This window comes from Chelonia mydas, chromosome 1 (assembly GCF_015237465.2).
Source record: "Chelonia mydas isolate rCheMyd1 chromosome 1, rCheMyd1.pri.v2, whole genome shotgun sequence".
NCBI classification, from domain to species: Eukaryota; Metazoa; Chordata; order Testudines; family Cheloniidae; genus Chelonia; species Chelonia mydas.
In genome coordinates this window covers 60,364,148-60,386,792 of record NC_057849.1, presented here as the reverse complement: position 1 = coordinate 60,386,792, position 22,645 = coordinate 60,364,148, and the positions used below count along the sequence as shown (strand labels likewise).

The window sequence follows — 22,645 nt, the reverse complement described above, 5'->3', positions numbered from 1 at the left end:
TTGCTGCATAACCATGGAGTGAAGGGAAAAATTTATACGATGACACCAGAGCAAAACCCTGCTCATACAAAATGTATCATGGGCACTTTAACATCCACACACAGCCAGAGATCCTATTATTAAGGTCTGCTCCTAAAATTCTATGTAGTAAACTGCATGGAACACAGTCTATCTCCAAGAGAACGGTTTGAGCCAAACCTGCCTCAATTTCAACTAGTGGCTCCAAGAGACTAAATATTTCAAACCTGCTCCAGGAGCAAGAAACCTTTTTTGCCAGAAGTTGGGATAGTCAAGTATGTGGGCATTGGCTGGGCTGGAGGAATTTGGGGGATTAAGCAATTCACTGTGAAAATTAAATTTGCTGTGCATACACACTCAGTGCATCATTCCCTCGTGGCACATTTAATGAGCTTAGCAAAAAACCCTCTACTCTTCATGCTCAACAGGTAATTTTTAAAACACGCATTCAATCAAATCAACACCAGGTTGTTTTTTTTGGACCAAGGTCATGCGCTGTTCCTCAATGAATATTATTTCCAAGCCAAATTGCAACATTAAATCAGCCACTTCAGCAACAGGGCTGTTCAAAAACCATCACAAGAGACCAAACATGGAAAATTTTAGCCAAAAGGATGATTGTTGCACAAAGTTATAAGCATCTGAAAATGGGCATTATAATGGAAAGTGTTTTACAACCTCACCCTTTCATTACAGTGGTCACTGCCAGGAGTTGACAGTAATATAAATACAGATCTCTTATATTAAAAAGACCTAGCACATATAAAGACAAGCTTTAAAATAAATCTTTTACACATGCAGGTTAGTAATTACACACTAAATTATATCTATACTGTGTGTGTTCAACAGTGATTGCTTTGCAACAACAAGGTCTTCAGTGAAGAGACACCTAAGTAATGATGAGCCCTTCTAAGTTATACATGGTATTTCAGTGGTGTCCATCTCTTCCAGGTGGGAAATGATGCGGTGGCAGCAGCCAGTAAAAACTAAGGAAGACAAAGGGTTCTGCTTATTTTGAAACTGGTGGGTAGCATGTCTATTATCCAATCCTAGTTTCCAAAAAGCATCTAGAGTATAATTATCCAACATGCTTCTGTGGGAAATGAAGCAATATGCGTATTGTGGTCCACCCTGAAGTTTATTGCCTCAGACAGAAGCACGAGGCAAGCCAGGGTGCATGCGCGGACCAACGGTCACTACTTTCAAATTCTCTGATTCCGGGCACATGGGGTTTATGCATAACCCTCAGTGGAATACAATAGGGAGAATCACTCAAAGCAGCAGCAAAATAAAAAGAGGTAACCTGCTGAAACAAGGAACACAGTAAAGTACACACAAATCCTGTTTATACAACAGCTGCTGATGGGTGTTTTTAGGAGCTGATTTCAGAGTAGCAGCCGTGTTAGTATGTATCCGTAAAAAGAACAAGTACTCCTGTTCTTTTTATGAGCTGAGGTACTGTATCTAACAGCATTATGACAGGTTTCAGAGTAGCAGCCGTGTTAGTCTGTATTTGCAAAAAGAAAAGGAGTACTTGTGGCACCTTAGAGACTAACAAATTTATTTGAGCATAAGCTTTCGTGAGCTACAGCTCACTTCATCGGATGTATTCAGTGGAAAAAAATCTGAATGCATCTGATGAAGTGAGCTGTAGCTCACGAAAGCTTATGCTCAAATAAATTTGTTAGTCTCTAAGGTGCCACAAGTACTCCTTTTCTAACAGCATTATGTAAGACTGAATATCACTTATAACAAAGCTTCAAGTTGCAGGGCAGAAAGGTCAGAAAATCTTTTTTTCCATGATTAACATGCTTGCTGCTCTTTTTCTGGGCTTTGATTGATTGATCCAAACATTGAGAAATATATTCCTAGTTTGGAAATATGCAGTAACCCAGCTTGTGCAATTACTCACATATATTGTTTATGAGTAGGGAAGCAACTGTAACCTGTTGTCATGAGCTACATTTGAAATGAGTTATCAATAATGATTGTTAGCCTTGTTAAGTGCTATGATACCGGTTTAGTGTAATAGTGTATTTACTGTTCAACATTTGAGAATACTTAAAAGTCAAACATATTTTTAAACAGCTGCCTGCTGAATGAATCTCAATATTAGATAACTAATTTTATAGCAGCTTCTCAATGTATAAATTAAGAGGGTTGTGGGGGGGTTTATTTATTTATTTATGTTTTTTTAAAAGACTCCACTCACGCTATGGAGAAAAAGTTACTCTTTCTCTAAAGACATTATTAAAGGCAGTGATGTGAAAACACCTTCACAGGGAATGTGTTAAGTTACTATTTTAGTGTTCCTGAATACAATAAGAACAACAAAGTATATTACGCCAGATTTTCTGGGCAAGGCAAAACAAACAGCAAATTTTCATAAACAAAGAAGCTATTATTATTATTTATCCTCTATTTACACTATGATCACACAGCAACTAATACTGAGGCTAGTATCCTGAACAAAGGGTATGAAAGTTGCTTTCATATGTTTGGGGGGTGGGAAAGGGGCAAGGTAGGGCAGGAATCTACCCTCCAACTTACTCAATCCAGAAAATCCTACATGTCATCACAGGGTCTGTTAAAAAATATAACACCCATTATTTGTGTTTGGAAATGTAAAATGTTATATTACATTTCTTCCCAGAAAGGTAAATATATTCATTTGCACTGGGCAAACAGCAATTATGCAACATGAAGGAACCAAGGCTTATCTACTTTCATGAACAATATTACATGTACCTTAACTCAGCTCTGTAAAATAATCCCTCACATTCTCCAAGTTAATACTTGAGATTTTCTTTTTTTTTAAATCATGAATCAGATAAAAATCAAAACTCGCAAAGCAAATTAATCCCAAGTACATCATGTAGCATTGCTCAGGTGGCCAAAGGAGGACAAACATTAAGTGCTTTGATGAAGATGAAACCACAATTCAAGATCATTCCAATCTGTAACACAGAATAACGTAAGTGATGTATTCAACTCTTCTTTGTAGGCGTTCGAAGAAATAGTAGAAAACAGGCAATATGTAACTCTGCAAAACTTCTGTTAAAGTCATTTAAAAGGGTACAAAAATATTCTTTAACTCTAAAAATTTTAAACTTGTTAAACAGGATTATTTGATTTTAAAAGTTATGCATTTCAGCTGGGAGTAACCAGATTATATACCTGCAATGAATTTATAAAGCCCACAACTTTTTAAAAGAAAATAGTTTCTAAATACCTTGATTGCCAACAGTTTCTGATGAAATCTCAATTTCAAATTGCAAGATAGGTCTAGCTCTTTTCAAAGAGTGGAGGTTTTGGTGAATAAGTAAATCACTCAGCACAGCAAAGCACTTCTCTGAATCTGTATCATGCTTCTAGTTTGAGACACCTTTAATGAAGTGACAAGCACCTTGATTTAAGAGTAGCAATATCATTTTTAAACACTAACAGTAAGTTTAAGAACTGCTTAAACAACCAAGAATCTTAAAGGAAAATAAAAGCTTTACAAATACCTCTTAAGATGCTGTTCCAATTCCAAAAACAACACTTTCATGGCTATTCCATCACAGTTTTGTTCTTGGAGAAATGTCACTTTCATTGATATGACTATTTAGTATGACTATTGATTTCTCACAGAATGAAACACTGATGAAGCACCTTTCAGTCCTTAGCATCAGTAAGATTACCATTAGCATTCCACTATTAAATTGCAAGCCCTGCACTCAACAGCACTTTCAAGAATTAAAAAGCCTTGCTGTTAAAGATCATTTCCTTGCTTCTATTCAAAATTTACTGTTTAACAGTGGCTGGTCATGATCAACAGAGACAAGACAGAAACGATGACGTCACAGAGCTTGAGATCACATGATGTGCTGTTACATAAAGCATCAAGAGAGATTAACAACTTGAGAAGTGAAATCCTAATCATCATAAACAGCCACAGGCGGTATATCTTCTTTCAGCAGTGCACACTTCTCCAATTCTGAAAGTAAGTCACCCTGTGCTCTCCGTTTTTTGGAGCAGCGTATGCTAATTGTTACATGTTCTCATTATTCTGCTTAAAGAAAATCCGCTGTCTCATACTAAATTCTCTCATACTAAATTCTAGTAGTTAAACAGCAGTAATTAAGCACATGGACAAGTGCCAGGACTGGATTAGGTAGAAAACTTCAGTAAGCAGAAAGTGCATGGGGAAAACAGAGTCTATGTCATGGTGATGACTAGTGACTACAACCTGAAAGTAGGCTCTCAACAGTGTTCCTGCACTTACTAGAATAAAGTAAATCTCCATGATGACAGTGACACTCTCCCTACCAAACCGTTCACGTAACACACGTGACAATTGAAATTTCAAGCTGAAATTCTAAATTCTTCCTAACACAAATGCATTTCTCTCTAGTATTTCTAATACACTTATAGTACCAAGGTATTGTTTCTAATAAACTGAAAAATCCAAGCTCACAAGCATCAGGGATCCTAGCTTTCCCATGATAAAAAACCTCAAAATTCTCTCAAACAAAAATTCACATTTTTCTGATTAAAATGAAACACCGACCTTTAGTTTCCCTAGACACAATATATATAGGTATCAGCTGAACATGTTTTATTGATATACGGCAGGACCCTGTTTATCCAAGCTTCCATTATCCGGCTCTCCGTATTAATCAAACCACCAGCTGTCCAGGGCTGACAGCGGTTGGGGCTCAGGCAATCAGGCAAAGCCCCCCCGCCAGCCATCTTAAAATAAGGGATAGAAAGCTCTTTGCCAGTTCTCCTGATTATCCCAATTTTTGATTACTCAATCTGTCCCTGGTCCCAATTAGATTGACTAAACGCGTTACCACTGTAAATTTAAAGCACATTCAAAAAAAAAATCAACAAGAGGGGGAGGTCGTATGCATTGCGTAAATGACATGGATACTTTCAGTAAACTTTAATTTTTTTTTTCCACAAAACGTAAAAGCTAAAGATTCTCTGTAAAAATGTAAATTCTGTTTTTTTCTGTGGCAAACAGATTTCTAGGATCCCTGATCATCATCCTGCAATGGTTTGAAACATCGGATACATTTTGTGATACTTTATATGGTCATGCATAATGCTTCTAGTAAAAAAGTTTACAGTACTGCAACTTGTTACAGTAAACTGAATGATGTCACATGTAACTCATATTTATGCTCTATGCATGAGCTCGAGAATCAGAAATTAGCTTGTTTGTCTGGGAAGTCCAGGACAAGAAACTAAAAGTGGTGCAGGATAGCAAACTTACAGGGCAATGTAATAATCATTTGCACTTCCAGAATAGGTTCCACTGAAGGATCTCAAAGCACTTTACGAATGATAAGGAATTAACCTTAACACCGCTTTCAACTAACTATTATTCCTCTCTTTACAAATGAAATTGAGCCCAAATTCACACAGCATATCAGTAACAAACTTGAGAACAAAATGTAAACTTCTTGAATCAGAATATTGTGCTTTAACTACTAGACAATATATGTTATATATTTCCTTCATACACGTTTTCCCTATATGGATATATTTGATTAGGCCCCACAAACAGGTAACCTCAAACAGGGCACAGTATATTTATTATTTGTATTACTGTTGGGTCATCCAAGGTTGGCTGTGTGGTTGCTCAGGTGACAAGAGTCTGGCCCAGTTTGAAGAATCCACACCAGTTTAAAGGAACTACTGTTTGACAGCAAATCTAGCATAACAAAAGAAATTGGGTTTGTTTGTTTTTTTGCAGGGGGCAGGTAATGGAATGGACATGAGCAACACATCTTGAACAACAGGTGGACTCCGAGTTCACAATCTAGCAGCATGCAGTACTGCTCTACCGAAGATTCTATACTTGTCCTTTCCATGGGTCTCCCCCGAACACTTTAAACAGCTGTTGTGGACGTCGCTAATGGGCATCGGCCTGTCGCACATACCACTGACGCTCCATTGGGAGTGGCCTTCCCCTCCCATTCGTGTCTCATCAGGCCAAGGAGGGCCCCAAGGACATGGGGGTGCACCACCATTTGCCCACTGAGGTTTTGATGGGGGGGACACTTATAGGACTGGCCAAGCAACCCCCAGACCACCCTGGTTGTGACCCATAGCCAGAGAGGGGCACTGCGCCGTGACCTTGGGGAGGGTGCCACACCGGAGGCGCAGGACCCTACCCTGGTGGGGAGGGAACGCTGAGGGGCACGGCTCAAAGAGGCTGTGGCCTCAGACCCAGCCAATGAGAGGGAACCGGACCCCATCTAACATCCCATCACAAGCCATTGGGCATACCTACCGCTAATAGTTGAAGATCAATTAATTGCCAAAATTAGGCTAGCCCATCGTATCACCCCTTCCATAAACTTATCAAGCTTAGTCTTGAAGCCAGATATGTCTTTTGCCCCCACTGCTTCCCTTGGAAGGCTGTTCCAAAACTTCACTCCTCTGATGGTTAGAAACCTTCATCTAATTTCAAGTCTAAACTTCCTGATGGCCAGTTTATATCCATTTGTTCTTGTGTCCACACTGGTACTGAGCTTAAATAATTCTTCTCCCTCCATGGTATTTATCTCTCTGATATATTTATAGACAGAATTCATCTCTCCCCTCAGCCTTCTTTTGGTTAGGCTAAACAAGCCAAGCTCTTTGAGTCTCCTTTCATAAAACAGGTTTTCCATTCCTTGGATCACCCTAGTAGCCCTTCTCTGTACCTGTTCCAGTTTGATTTCATCTTTCTTAAACATAGGAGACCAGAACTGCACACAATATTCCAGATGAGGTCTCACCAGTGCCTTATATAATGGTACTAACACCTCCTTATCTCTACTGGAAATACCTCGCCTGATGCATCCCAAGACCGCATTAGCTTTTTTCACGGCCGTATCACATTGGAGGCTCAGTCATCCTGTAATCAAGCAATACTCCGAGGTCTTTCTCCTCCTCTGTTACTTCCAAGTGATGCGTCCCCAGTTTATAACAAAAATTCTTGTTATTAATTCCTAAATGCATGACCTTGCACTTTTCACTATTAAATTTCATTCTATTACTATTACTCCAGTTTACAAGGTCATCCAGATATTCCTGTATGATATCCCGGTCCTTCTCTGTATTGGCAATACCTCCCAGCTTCATGTCATCCGCAAACTTTATTAGTACATTCCCACTTTTTGTGCAAAGGTCAATAATAAAAAGATTAAATAAGATTGGTTCCAAAACCGATCCCTGAGGAACTCCACTAGTAACCTCCTTCCAGCCTGACAGTTCACCTTTCAGTGCGACCCGTTGCAGTCTCCCCTTTAACCAGTTCCTCATCCGCCTTTCAATTTTCATAGTGATCCCCATCTTTTCCAATTTAGCTAATAACTCCCCATGTGGAACCATATCAAATGCCTTACTGAAATCAAGGTAAATTAGATCCACTGCGTTTCCTTTGTCTAAAAAATCTGTTACCTTCTCAAAGAAGGAGATCAGTTGGTTTGACATGATCTACCTTTTGTAAAACCATGTTGTATTTTGTCCCAATTACCATTGACCTCAATGTCCTTAACTACTTTCTCCTACAAAAATTTTTTCTAAGACCGTGCATACTACAGATATCAAATTAACAGGCCTGTAGTTACCCGGATCACTTTTTTTCCTTTCTTAAAAATAGGAACTATGTTAGCAATTCTGCAGTCATATGGTACAACCCCTGAGTTTACAGATTCATTAAAAATTTTTGCTAATGTGCTTGCAATTTCATGTGCCAGTTCCTTTAATATTCTTGGATGAAGATTATCTGGGCCCCTCGATTTAGTCCCATTAAGCTGTTCAAGTTTGGTTTCTACCTCGGATGTGGTAATATCTACCTCCATATCCTCCTTCCCATTTGTGGTCCTACCATTATCCCTACGCTCCTCATTAAACACTGAGGCAAAGTATTTGTTTAGATATTGGGCCATGCCTAGATTATCCTTAACCTCCACTCCATTCTCAGTGTTTAGCGGTCCCACTTTTTCTCTTTGTTTTCTTCTTATTTATATGGCTATAGAACCTTTTACTATTGGTTTTAATTCCCTTTGCAAGGTCCAACTCTACACTTTGACCTTTCTCACTTTATCCCTACATGTTCTGACCTCAATAAGGTAGCTTTCCTTGCTAATCCCTCCCATCTTCCACTCCTTAGGAACTAGGGCGAAAATCTGAAAAAAAATTTTTTTTGTAAAACCTGGGAATTTTTCAGTAAAAATCAGTTTAAACTGAAAAACAAAAGGGCTTACCCTATCACTTAAATCAGCTTCTGTACCAGATAACTGGAGCATATCTAATGTAAGGTCAGTTTTTTTTTAAAAAAAGACTCTAGAGGCGATCCTAGCAGTTACAGGCCAGTAAGCCTAACTTCAATACTGGGCAAATTAGATGCAACTATAGTAAAGATCAAAATTATCAGACACATAGATGAACACAATTTGTTGGGGAGAATCATCATAGCTTTTATAAAGGGAAATCATGCCTCAATCCGGAAAACCGAGCAAACAGTGAAGTTGCAAAGTTTGCAGACAATACAAAATTAGTCAAGATAGTTGAGTCCATAGCAGATTGCGAAAAGTTGCAAAGGGATCTCACAAAATTTGGTGACTGAGCAAGAAAATAGCAGATGAAATTCAGTATTGATAAATGCAAAGTACTGCATATTGGAAAACATGATCCCAACTATACATACAAAATAATGGGGGTCTAAATCAGCTGTTACCACTCAAGAAAGATCTTAGAGTCCTTATGGGTAGTTTCTTGAAAACATCCACTCCGTGCACAGTGGCAGTCAAAGCTAAGAGAATGTTAGGAACCATAAGGAAAGTGAGATAAGACAGTCAATATCATGCCACTGTATAAATCCATGTACATCTACGTTTTGAATACTGCGTGCAGTTCTGGTTGCTCTATATCAAAAAATATATTAGAACTGCAAAAGGTAAACAAAAGGGCAACAAAAATGATTAAGGGTATGGAACAATTTCTGTAGGAAGAGAAATTAAAAAGATTGGGGCTGTTCAGCTTGGAAAAGAGATAAGGGGGGGCCCTATGATAGAGGTATATGAAATCTTGACTGATGTGGAGAAAGAATACGGAAGTTTAATTTATCCTTTCACATGACACAAGAATCCGGGGGCACTCAATGAAATTAATAGGCAGCAGGTTTAAAAACAAACAAAAGGAAGTACTTCTTCGTGCAACACACAGTCACCATGTGGAACTCCTTGCCAGGGGATGTTGAAAAAGTATAACTGGGTTAAAAAAAAAATTAGATAAGTTCATGGAGGCTTGGTCCATCAATGACTATGTCAAGATGCTCAGGGATGCAACCCCATGCTCTGGGTATCCCTAAGCCTCTGACTGCCAGCTGTTGGAGTTGGTGACAGGGGATGGATTACTTGATGGTATCTATCCTTTGATCAGACTGTGGCCACAGTCCACACCTGGGGAATAAGGGCCATCAGCAGCTTCACATGTCAAGTGTGCCTTCCTTCCCTCTATCCCACCTTTATATCTTTCTTTTCCTTTGTGTTCTACTTACCATGTATTCTACTTCTTCCTCTCTATTTCCCCTCTCCTTTCTGCTCCCACTTCTCCAACACTTTATTATTCTTTCCTAAATCACCCCATCAATCTTCTCTCATACTTCTGTCAAATCTGCTGTATGTGGAGGACACCTGAAACCATTGAACACAAATAAACATGAGAGGTTGTGTGTGGGGGACAGTGACCAGGGACAATGCCTATGTGAGAATCCAAACTTCTGCTACCAAGCTGCTGGACAAAGGAGAGTGCCGGGATTCCTGTCAGGGTACAATCCCTGGATCGATCTTAAGGGCTTCATTTTGTGCATCAGTCTCCAGCAAGTAGGTGTCTGAGCTACATGAAGCCGCTTCCCTCCACCAGATCCTCTATGGCCGCTGGAAGAGAGGAAATTTCTCTGCTACTTAATTTTTACCTTACACGTTCCAGGCTGCAACAAGGATCCAAAGGGTAAGAGCAGGGGCGAGGGTTGTCTTTGCTACTCTACCCCTCCCCTCGGTGTTCTGTTATAATGGGGGTGTACTCTACTAGTGAGCTAGAGGGGGGACACTAGCTACTGGGCCAGCCTATAGCTTTTCCAGAGGGTTGGTGAGAGAATTCTTTGGGCAACACTTCACAAGCTTCCTACTTGCCTGGGTGAATACATTTTACAACTCTTGGATAAAATATGCTTATTTGACATCTATAAAGTTGACAGCCTTTTTATTGTGTCTCTTTAAATGCTTTCCATCCCTTTGGATAAAGCACATTGCTTATAATTTAAACAGACATATCAAGCTAGTGATGTAGGCATTGCTGACACTGCTATCCCTGGCCTCCAGAGTTAACACTCCATTGAGATAAATGGGGTGGTCACACTCAGACCTATCATCTCATTTTGTCTGACAGGCAGTATTTCACTAGCTCAAAAACAACTCTCTTCACAGTCAGAAGGGCTAGAACGGTTATATAAATGAAAACTTAAATTTTGCAGGTGACACTAAAGGCTTTAGAGAGGCCCTACATCTGTGCTAAAAACATGCAACTTCTGATCTTGCAATTTCAATCCTTATAATTCTCGCTGTTGCTGCTAACTAGATCCATGACATAGTCAGCTTGGCAATGAACATTTAACAGATGTGTTATAGGGAGATTTTTTGCTCGTATTCCATGAAATGCCCATTACACCACACCCCCTCTCCATACTGTACAGCACTGGGCACACTGTTCAGGCTCAAACAAACAGCCATGCCTCCCCCCCTGCACGCGCGCGCGCACAAACAATATTACCGATTCTTCTTCCTCCATCCCCACTTCCAATCACCTCTTAAACATTTCACCAGCTAATTCTAAGCTGGTCTTGAGCAATGCATTCTCTACATGTTGTCAGCGTACAATCTGTTAATAATTCTGATCCATTACTTTCTAATTACTGGAATTGTTCTGTCTCCAATGGAGTCTATTTTATTTACCTTATATGTCAACTTCATAAAACTAAAGACAGATTAAAACTTGAGAAGGGTTCATTAGTTACCATGTTGAGACTGACTTCTATTTTAAACACCCGTAACTGGTTACAGTAGGGCTGCTCTGAGAATAGGATAGGGGATTTTTCTTCTGAACATTCCCATAAATTTCCCAATTCAAGTTGCAATATGTGTTCAACTAATTAGAAGTATTGCTCAGTGCTGGGATTCTCTACACTCAGTATGTGAAGGTCAACAATTTACAGATAATAGAAACTAAGAAGAAATCTTAAATCAGCCGGGTTAACTAAGTGATGGAACATTTTTTACTGCTTTGAAAAACAGCCTCTAGCTACAACTGAAAATGCCTCAAGTACAAGGATCTTCTTTCTTCCTCTGTCAGATTCAAGAATTCATCACCAAGCTATGTTTCTCCTCTTTTGTCCTGAACCATTCTGGCTGTTTATATAAAGTGACAGTTTGCACACAGATGAATTACTACTGTGGGTACACTAGGATGTCAGATATAGGCAAGTTAGCCTTGAACGATACAAAAACAAGATTTAGTGCATGGTACTGTCAGGGTACCTAACGTTTTTAATTTATTTTCCTCAGTGGATGTCACATCTCAAGAATAGATACGGTGGATCAAGATGTTACACCCATTGTACACGAGAGTTTTGTTTTTTGCCAAAATTGTCATTCGACTAGGGAAGTTTACTGTTTGCGTCAATCTCAGTGAAATTAACAGTTCAAGCATGAACTCCTGAGTGTGATACGCATCAATGAGTTAGCTGCAGTACCCATGTGTAGTAAACACGTTTAGATAACAATCACTATCAGGTTTCACTTCCATGTACTACAGACAAACATGGCTTTTTGAGAAATTCAGACATTATTATATTGAAAAGCATCAAGTGGAAGGCAAGCTAATTTTCATTCTAAAGAAATAAGATAACAGCTTTCTAATAAAACATCAGTTTTGATGTGAAGCAACAAACTAACAATGAATTTAAAATTCTATTGCAAACATCAGCACTTTAAGAGACAGAAAACATTAAAACAAACCACTTGAGCCCTTTTGGTGGTTCTTAACTGAATAAAAAATAATCCTTAATATTTAGCCTTAAACGTCTCATTAACAAAACAGATGATTTGGGACTGATATCCACCAATAAACCACAATCATTTAGAATCCCAAAAGCATGTTATGCAATTATGCACTGACACAGGTGTCTAAACACTATTTCTTCAAAAAGTCTAGCAAGCTTAAATCATGAAATACAATACATTGAACATTTAATCCATGCTATGTCTCAACATTTTAGTATTCCTTGATATTTTAATTTTATTGCAAAGTGAAATCTGCAAGATATACTTTAACAGAATGTTTAGGAATTCTGATATTCAGATGCTGCAAGGTTTTTTTAAAAAATGCAGTGCACTACGTGAAAAAGGTTCTGGCTTCATAAGACATTCATTTTAACTAAGCAGTGAAATGATCCCTGCTCGGAGGATTGAAGCAAGCAAACTAAGGGAGAAAGGAAGGAAAAGTAAGACAGAAAAACCAAGATGAATCCTGCCCATAACTGCTTTATAGATCATAACCAGGATACTGTAACAGAAACCAGCATAGAGATGCCAAAGCAGGAAGCATGTCTGAAATACCTGTTTCATTCTCAGTGCTAGCACTTTTTTTTTGGTGTGAGTTTAAAAAAGAAAAAGAAAAACAAAACAACCCACCCACTTGAACTTTTGCTACTCCCACATTTTCAATCAATACTCTTGATTCTTCAGTTACAGAAGAGATCTATGATTCAATCCAGCATTAGAACCAACAAAACAAAAGAGAGAGATATTACTTAGTCTCCCTTGTGTCCCCTAGGCATGCACCTCTGCTCATCTCCTTCCCTTCTCCACCCCTCATCTCCAAAAATGTGGATAGCCAAATCTAAACGGTAAGAAAACTTTCAGCTAAATAAGCATTAAAAATTTACATACATCCTATTTAATTTTAAATTTCTTTCTTGGCTGCTGTTGGTACAGATGTTTGCAAAATGCGAGATGTATTTCACTTATAAATCCTGTTGAAGCTTAAAAGTCCGTAATGCAAAACCATCCTGAGCTTGGTCAGAACTCTGGATGGTTCATTCGGAATAAACTGGATGCTGTCCATTACCTTTGTGGCTAAACCACCAAATAATGAATTATAATTATCAAGCCTCGCCACTAAAAAAAATACATGTATCAGAATTTCTAGGTCAGATCTGAAACAGTCCCTACACCTTACAATTTTGCAAAAACACATCTGTAACCAACTGTAATCAAGATAAAATTACCACATAAAGTAAATCCCATTGAGGGACCACAGTTGGAGTTTTGTGGATGCTTTAAATTCTACCAGTATAACTAGCCGAACCTGTACCACAACATTCATGAATGCAAGATAAGAGACGGGAATCTCTGAAATTACAAACAAAATCTATTCAGCTGTTTGAGGTACAACAGCATGAAAAAAAATTCACTCCCCCTCCAAACTCTGCCTCCTCCAACCTCCAAAAAAATTAAGGAAAACGTATAACAAAAGAAATTAAGATAAATTCCGAACCCTGAAGGACTATCACCCATTAAAACATTCCTAGATTTAAAAAAAATCTGTGGGACTACGTTTAAGATTCTAACAAACCAACCTTAACTCTGCCCACCTTCCACCTATAGATAAGACCTCTTTATCCTACCTGCCCTGTCCTAAAAGAAAATTATCTTACTTGGTCATAGCACCTGTGAAATCTAGACCAATGGAACTAGATAACCTGGACCAGCACAGCACAGCACCAGAGTTAGGCATTTCTTCCTACGAGGGGTTGTCAATTTACGTTTCATGAGGACAGCTGGATTTGAGCCAATTTGAGCATATGTAGTTAGATCAGAAAGGAACAAAGATTTGTGTTTTTAATTTTTCTCACCATATTCACAGTGCGATCTGAGCTATGTTTATGGGGTTATGACCAGTTGTCCCCAATTTAGAGGGTTAGGACTAGTGTATGAGACGGACCCATGTTGTTACATGCTGACTAAAGTCAGCACAGTCAGACTAGGCTCCATTATGACAAGATTTAGAAACGTCTCCATTTCGGAGGAGCTAGCCACACCACACTTACACAAGAATTAGTTACAGTTCTTACTAGGGAAAATTCCTTTGACATTAGCCATCAGCCCAAGCCTTGCGAGCACGAGTCAGCTGGCATGGGGCAGCCGGGGGTGTCTAAACGTAGTGTAGATATACTCTTAGAGTACAGACATATTTAATCCCCCTCAATGGAGATGTTTAAAATTTTTTAAATATTCATGAAAAGTTACCCTTTTTCAAAAATAATTAAATTAAAATGGTAATTTTTTAAAAATAAATAAAAACAAAAAATTTGTTTCTTGTTTGACTTCCTCCTTTGCTCAGCAGCAGAATCAGGAGTGAGACCCATGCATGGAACTAGGATTGTATTGGCCTCAAGGTGATCGCCTAGCAAGGGTTAAAGGTAAGTCAGTGGAGCTAAATTGAACCTGCAAAGAATGTGGTCCAAGGTGTCCATGCTGATAGAGCTAACAATCAAAAGCCATTCACCACAAGATATTTGCTCATTAGCAGGATCACTTAGACTGGATGAAGCAGCTCTTTCAATGAGTTTGTTCCTACCTCTAAGAGAAGTTCCAAAGGGTAACATGACAGGAAACTGCTCATCTTTCCCAAAGCTCCTCATAGTTATGGGATCTTTTAGAAACATATATATCTAGGACACGGCTAAAGCACCTAACCCCCGTGCTATCTAAGTTATCAGTGTTACCCTTCCTGTTCGTGTTAAATGAAACCACTTTGAAAGATTTGTGATGTTTAAGACTACAATGTCACCAGTACAGAAGGATATTCAGCTACATGCTTCCTTTTTCCTTCAGATTTTAGTTTCAATGTTCTTACCAGTATTTGACAGATATAGCCATCTGGATAAAGGTGACCTGCCTGCAACTTCTGCTCACATTGTTACTCAAACCCAGAAGACACAAAATTTGAATGCTATCTGTAATTTCAGTATCACAAATTCAGACAAGCAAACCTCCTTTTCCATCTCTTTAAAAAAACAGCTAAGTAAATACATCTATATTAATCAATGCAACATTACCTTTGAGTTTTTACATGCACAAAAACTACAACAATTGCAACACTGTATGGGGTGTGTAATATAGCCCCATTTAATCAACATTTGTGTATACCCCTAAGATTTCAAAGCCATGCAAGTCGGTTTTGAGGCCAAGCAGAATTTAGTTTCTTTACCACACCCAGGAATTAATTTTTCATAGGTGGGCTGTGTCTGTGTTACATAAAGGCAAAAATGCCAACACCCCTCTCTGCTTAAAGAACTGTGGAACAAAGAAGATTTTGCCAACCATTACTCTGATCACTCTGCTTGTATATCTCCCCCACCCCACCCCCTCGGTCTTGTCCACTTAGTTTGTAAGTTCTGCAGGACAGAACCATTTCTTCTATATATTTCCATGACGTCTAGCACAATGGAGCCCCAGTCTGGCATTTTAGAGCTGATGCACAAACAAACAGATTTCAGGGCTCTGAGGGCACTATTACGAGGGTAATAAAATATACTGATTTGTTTAGACTTTTTTAGAATATGCAGTAAGGTTATATGTAATGGCTAGATAAGGAAATAGAAATAATGGGACAGTCATGTCAATACTGATAAAATAAAGAATACAGATTTCATAAAAGGATTTTAAGCATTCACATAGAGTTTGAGAGCCTTTTTCTATGATATGAATGTTCCACCATGAATGTTTCAGCCACATCAGCTGATGTGCACTGATCATATAGATATATTACCCTTTAAAGGCTCTTTGCTACATTAAGTACAGGTTCCATGTACTTACCTCAAGAACATTTAGCTGATCTAACACATTCTACATGTATAAAGGACTTTTCTATTTTTATTATACCCAGGCGTGAATTCCTAGGTCCTGATGAATACAGATTTCATTTGTATCTCTCTCTACATCCATCTACATTGCATATGGTTACGTAAAAATTTCAGAAAAGGAGACATTCACAATCTTCAATTTTTCTATTTGCTTACGTAACAAAAGGGGAAAATTTTTAAAGGAATATCTCCTGTCAAAGTATTCTCTGTCAAGACCTTTGACTCTGATATTCACTTTCACTCTATCCAAAGGAGCTCGTATTTTGTTATCCTTCCAGAAAAGGCCCCTCTTTTTAATCAGGAATTCAGGCCTCAATCTCACAACCCTTCTTCATGAGGCCAATTCTGTTGAAGTCAATGGAACCATGCATGTAAGTAAGGGCTACAGAATCAGGACTGGGTGGAGGGATTGCAGGCTGTAACTGTATTTTATAGAAGTGATTCTGTTTATCTTGTGAGCAGCTGATTATTAAGGGTGTTGAGCAGTTTCATTGTATTTACGGGAATCTTAATATTATGTCAGAGCATCCACAGCAAACGCACCTGGCTACACTTTTACAAACTGAAAGAACAGGAAGAAGAGCGTGGAGATGGAAGAGAAAAAGGAAAGGACGGAGAAAATGTAAAAAGGAAAGAACGGGCAAGAGACTGAAGTGGGGAGCGAAGAGGGAGAGAAATGAGATGGATAAGGAGGTGAGAGGGAGGAGGAAATGATGGGAGGAATAGCGGGGAGATGGGGAGAATAGCGGGGAGAAGGGGAGAGAGACAGAACTGAGGGAGAAAAAAAATGCACAAGAATAGGCAAAAACTCAGAGAAAGGTGGTAGGGAGAAAACAAATGAAAAGTAGAAAGCAAACTCTGCCAAAATATAAAAAAGGGGTGGGAAATGATAGAGGGGAGAGGGATGAAGGGAGCTGGATATAAACCAGCGTGAGATGCAGCTGCAATGCTTTTCGAGGTTGAAATATAACTCCCCTGCCTCTGCTAAAAACATAGTGGAACTCCTCCCTCTCTCCCTGACTTAGGGGAGCACTGCTCCCCACTCTTCCTCAGCTGGTGTGGCAAGTGCTCCCCTTCCTGCTTCAATGTCCTTTACTCACTGACTGCCAGGATGTAGCATGACATGGGGAAGAAAAGGGGGTTCATTACAAATACTCCATAAATGGGAACTCCTTCCCATAAAGGTAGGAAACTACGTGCATGGGGACTGATCAGAGTGACATTAAGCAGCTCCAGAGGGAGCTTCATGCATTCAGCTAGCCCGAGGCTGGAGTAGCAATGAAGATTTGCCTACCGAAAGGTCAGATATTACTGCTTGAGGGATGTCCCTTGTCAGGTAGAAGCTATTGCTGCTTGGGAAAGAGAAAGGAGAAGGAAGAGAAACTATGTTCTCAGTATGAATGACTGGCAAAGCCCACAATTCCCCTGTGGCCACACAGACATTTTGATTCAGTCAGGTGCAGTGACAGCACACTGGGATGAAAGCTTGTGTGTGTATAAAAACAAATCTATACACATAAAGTCCCTTTTCTGAAAAGCAAAACAGATAGTATATTTTAGAAAGAGAATTGAATGCTGAATATCAAACGTATCCCAGTAGGTAAATTAGTAACTCAGACCAATTTATAGCACTAAAGAAACAAGCAGCTGTCTCAGAAATGAAACCAAGAAGGCCTTACCTACATTAGACCTATTTTCTCAGAACCCTTGGCCACTAGTGCAGCTCCACCATTGTAGCAACAATGAGAGCACCAGAGTTAATAGTCATTAGTGGCTGCTGCTGTTTTAACCACCAGGTGACCAACCTGTTTGGAGCAGCATTAAACAACAAGGTGGTCAAAAAGCAGTCTACACTACCCCTCCCACTGCTGCTACTGAATCAGTGGTAGCAATGGCGGGAAATTTTAAGGAAATGGGTCTAGTACAGACAACCTAAAAGTACAGCAGTATTTTTAGTCCTCTTTAAAATGCGTATTTCTCATTTTAGATGAAGCTAGTTTTGTTCACACGTCTGCTCTTTGGTTAGCCAATAGTGGAAACGTTTAATAAGAAGACTGCACAGAACAGCTAGCTGCAAAATGCATCACAATACATGCAGATTTCAAGCTCTAAATGCCTTTAGAAGTGTCTATACATTAAGGTTCAATGGTTTATGAATATCAATTTATCAAGTTATAAAGGTGTAAATTCTCTCTCAAGGTGCCTGAATATCAAAGAGTGAACAGTTCAATATCCCATTACACATCTGTCATGATCACTATTGGACAGGATCATCAGGTGTATGCCAAAGATAAAAGCTGTTCAGGCCCTCAATATTTCAGAAGGTTTGGTACTGATGGAAGCTGAACTTTCCATGATTTATTATGAAGACATAAACCAAGCTATAGTAAAAATTAAATTATGATTTTTTTTTGTAGGAAGCAGTTGGCAGAGGTGTATTTGTTTTATACTTATATCTATATCTTTCTGGTTTATTAAATATATGTGGAGTCTGTTGTACATTTGACAATTTTTATCATTTCAGCTTATTTGTCTAAATTAGAAGCATGTAAGAAACCATCAATAATCTCTCCAGTCAGCACCATTAAATATTTTAATGTGGGTTTGTGGTAACATAGCTCATAATTGCTCATTGCTAACATGTCAACTTCGAAGTTTTATTTAAAGCAGGTACTGTAGAAGGTCTACTTTCATAATCTAACAGCACACCAGCAAAAAAATCAGAGTACTACTTTGGCCCTGTTTACTGTACTATATGAGCATCACTGAATTAGGGAAGTGCAACTATCCCATTTTACAGTGAATTGAGGCAAGGAGAGAGTAAGGGACTTGCCCAAGGTCTCACAGGAAATTTGTGGCAAAAGCCAGGACAGGTAATCTAAACATTGTCTAGTTCTCCTTTTACTGCCACCAGTTAAACACTAAGGCCAGGTCTACATTAAAAAAAGTCAAGTCAACTCAGCTATGTCACCCGGCCACGTCACTCCACAACCCCGAGTGACGTCGTTAAATCAACTTAATCCCCAGTGTAGACAGTAGTAGATCAACGGAAGAATTCTTGGGCAGTTGGATTAGCTACGACAGGGAACCCCTCCTGTCACTGTAGAGAGTGTCTACGCTGAAGCACTGTGCTGCTGTACCAGTTTAAGTGTAGACATAGCTTAAATTTTCAACGCTGATTCATTTTTATGAAGGGCCAAAACATACACCCTGGAAACCCAATTTTAAAAACACAAACAGCTCAGAATCAGTTGTTCTTCTCTACATTACCTGTCAAGACCTGAACCTGAAGTTGGGCATTTCTTCTGCAAAAGATGTCACAAACATCTTAAGCAGTATAAAGAAATCAGGTTGTTTTTTTTTTTAAAAAGTGTTTGTGATACATAACTGTCACAGGTTCTTATGCTGCTGAAGATCAACTGACTTTTAAAAAGGTAATTTGCAAATTGGCTTGACAAAAATCCATTAACTTTGGAATTATATACTGAATGCCCCCAAAACCAAGGCCAAATAGGGACACTGAGCATACAGCTGATTTTAAAGGTCCCCCCCCGCCCTTTTATATATATTGCCATTAATATTAATATTGTTTTCTGTAATTCTGAGTAGATCACATTTAATTCTAATATAGTTAATGGACAATACTGAGTCAATTTAACATAATTCACAGCTCAGAGATTTAAAGGTAGTTTACAAGTGTGCATGCTCCCTTTCCTATCTCACCCCAAAAATCCCTTTCATAATTATGTTCTGAATGCCCCATTCTAAGAGAAGCAATCTGTAGGTTTGTAATTTTAAAACATCCTTTGTTTTTTCTATATCCAAAGGCCACATCGCCATGTATCAGTAGCTTTAAATTCCTTCTCCTGATACATTCTGCTGATGGTCTAACATCTGCCACTGAACACCATGGATAACATATCTTGCCATTAAAGGTTTAATTTTCAGGCCCTTCAGACTGTTTACTTAGCACACTGTTGGAAAAATCTGTACAAATTTTAAATGTTTTCAAAAACAGCATTTTTTCTAAACATTTACAAAACAGTACACTGTTCTAAAAATAGCTATGTTACTGCTAGATACAGAACCCACTTTTCAGAGTGCTTTCCAGTATGAAGCCACCAGCAGAATGTATATTGTGACATTCCTCCAAAAGGAATTGGGAAACCTAGACTTCACAAACCTGAAAAGTTAAAAACAAAACAACATATATTCTAGATAATAAATCTGCTGCTTGCCTCTCTTATTAAGGTTATTTGGGGCATTGAACACAGAATTCCAGGCTGTGGAGTTCTTTTAATATGCATGTGCAGAGGGGAAAAGATACAATTAAAGGGTCTGAATCTGCAAAAACTTCGGCTATATCTACACTGGAGTTTGCAACTGCACTGGTGCAGCTGCACTGCTGCAAGATCTCTCGTGTAGCTGCTCTATTCCAACAGGAGAGAGGTCTCCCATCAATGTAATTAAGCCACCCCCAACAAGCAGCGGCAGCTATGTCAGCGGGAGAAGCTCTCCCGCCAACCTAGCGCCGTGCATCCTACCACTCATGCCAGCATAACTTTGTCACTCTGGGGTGTGGGTTTTTTTCACACCCATGAGATACGTAAGTTTTGCCAACATAAGTGGTAGTGTAGACATGGCCTTACTGGTTATATTGTTTACTAATGCATATAGTAGCACTGACGCTAATGGGGCTATTCATGATAGTAAACACTATACTGGTAGTGTCTGCAGATGAGGTCCAAGTTTTACCAAAGTTTGTTTCACCTTACTAAAAAGGTAATAGGAATTCCCTGCAGCTCCTCGTGCAAATTCATCCCTAAAATACATTTTCCATCAATTTTAAAGGTAATCTGCAAAAGATTTTGAAAGAGTTGGGCTTGTCCTTTTCTTAGTTTATTTTATATGAAGTCGGCCTGATAGCTTTCCCCCACCAAAAAAAAGTTTTCCCCAACTTATCTTTTAATTTAAAACCAAAGGATTTAAGACTTGTCTTTTTTAGTTTAGCTGAAGCATCTTTTGAAGGTCTCAGAACATGGACATTGTGAACTCACAACTTAACTGAAGGGGCAAGATATAAAGTTGCTAACAAACGTTTTGTCCAAAATGGTAATTCAACATTCTAGTTTAATAGGTGTTAAACCCCAAAGTGTTGTTAAAAGGTATCCTCTCTCAATTGGCCTGATCTACACTTACACATGTACATGTGTAAAATATGTTGTAATTATGTTGGTTTAGGGGTGTGTGAATTTTTTGCTGACAGTTACACTGGGATAAAGGTGCCCTATGTTGGTATAGTTTATTTCAGTTCCTGAACTGGAATAAACCACACTAGTATAAGCTTTTTAATATCCGTATAACTGCATCCACACTTGGGGTTGGGGGGAGGGGAGTTACTGCCACTAACTCTACTGGTAGGTACTAAAGCCCTAAGTCTCTGGGCTCTTTGATTTGTGAAGTCATAATTCACCATTTATGTAGGTACCATAAAGTCTTCCAGGGAATACAAGACTTAAATTTCTGATGTTGGTGGGGAAAGAAACAGCCGCCGTCACTTTTCTGAGGTGGAGGTAGAGGAATTGGTAGGGAAGGGAACTTTTAGGCCATTTTTCTTTGCAGGTTACCTTTAACAGCCAATTGTGATGATATCAGCATCACCTTATGATTGAATTTATCCAGTGTATTATCCACGACTGAACTGTTTTGTCTTATTAAAGCCTGTTTGTACACTCTCCAAGCAGAGATTACATTCAATAAATATTGGTAATTAAAAAAGTATTTACCTGTGTCAGAAGTACATCACGATTGTTGAAGAACCACATTCCAAAAAGGATAAGCAGACATAGGAGGGAAGGGGAAAAAAGTAAAATTAAATTATAACTACAATATCTAAGATGCCCAACAACATATACAAATCTAACATTCAGTCCAATTACAAACTTAATTATACAGTAATTGAAAACAGGCTGCACATTTTATATCTAGGAATAAAGAGATACAGTGACACTCATACTAATTCACAACTGCTTTTTTATGAACAAAATAAATCATGCATTTTCACTAATTAAATTTCAACATACATGCTCTATGATCAGCTAAGGATGATCCTCTGAGATACGCAAACACATTAGTCAAGTTAGAAAACACATCTGCTGAGAATCTTATTTGAAAAAAAAAAAAAAAAGATATGTTGACTACTAAATCACAAAGCAAATGCTCCAACAAAATCCACTCATTCCAAACTAAACCAGTGCTACATCTGGATCTGAGTACTTTATAAAAAGGTGTTCCTGGGGTTTTTTTCACAATGAGGGCCACCCCTTAACAGAGAAAGTCTTATGAAAACTATCTCTTGCCTGTGATCAGGTAATAGCCTCGTGATACACACTGATTACATGGAAAAAAGTGTTTAGAAAGGAGAAAAGAACCAAACACTGCATATGATTTCTAGCCACTTGCCTTCCCTCTGTATATGATGCCCAGATATCCAGCCCTTTTGTTTTCCTGCTTCTCTGAACATTGCTGCTCTGTTCATAGCTGGCAGCACTAGTCTCACTAATACTGCTATTCCCTCTACTCCTCTTATGTTGCAGTAGCCTCAAAGCAGAGACAGATAAGCTGGGTTCTTCTAGTTTCCAGCTCCTTTCAGAGTAT

General features: G+C 38.8%; 1 protein-coding gene and 1 long non-coding RNA gene across 18 annotated transcripts in view; one reads left to right on the top strand and one right to left on the bottom strand.

Annotated features, from left to right (window-relative positions):
* The window catches only part of TSC22D1 (TSC22 domain family member 1), a 135,830-nt gene that overhangs the window by 18,312 nt on the left and 94,873 nt on the right, over positions 1 to 22,645 (bottom strand). The window contains exons 1-3 of one of the 17 annotated variants that reach the window (XM_037894436.2): positions 3,528 to 3,822; positions 3,251 to 3,403; positions 2,569 to 2,602 (exon numbers count right to left, since the gene is read on the bottom strand). The exons of 7 other annotated variants lie outside the window; for them this stretch is intronic. In XM_037894436.2, coding sequence (XP_037750364.1) covers positions 2,569 to 2,594 — 26 coding nt within the window. In that variant the 5' untranslated portion in view covers positions 2,595 to 2,602; positions 3,251 to 3,403; positions 3,528 to 3,822. Of the gene's footprint in view, positions 1 to 2,568; positions 2,603 to 3,250; positions 3,418 to 3,527; positions 3,825 to 12,917; positions 12,961 to 20,080; positions 22,090 to 22,645 lie in introns of those variants that run through there. 9 more of the 17 variants (XM_037894453.2, XM_037894443.2, XM_043533100.1 and 6 more) reach the window with 9 other exon arrangements.
* LOC119565767 lies at positions 9,308 to 20,450 on the top strand. The gene is made up of 3 exons (XR_005224648.2): positions 9,308 to 10,014; positions 12,895 to 12,967; positions 14,467 to 20,450. It is a non-coding gene; the product is annotated as an uncharacterized LOC119565767 (long non-coding RNA).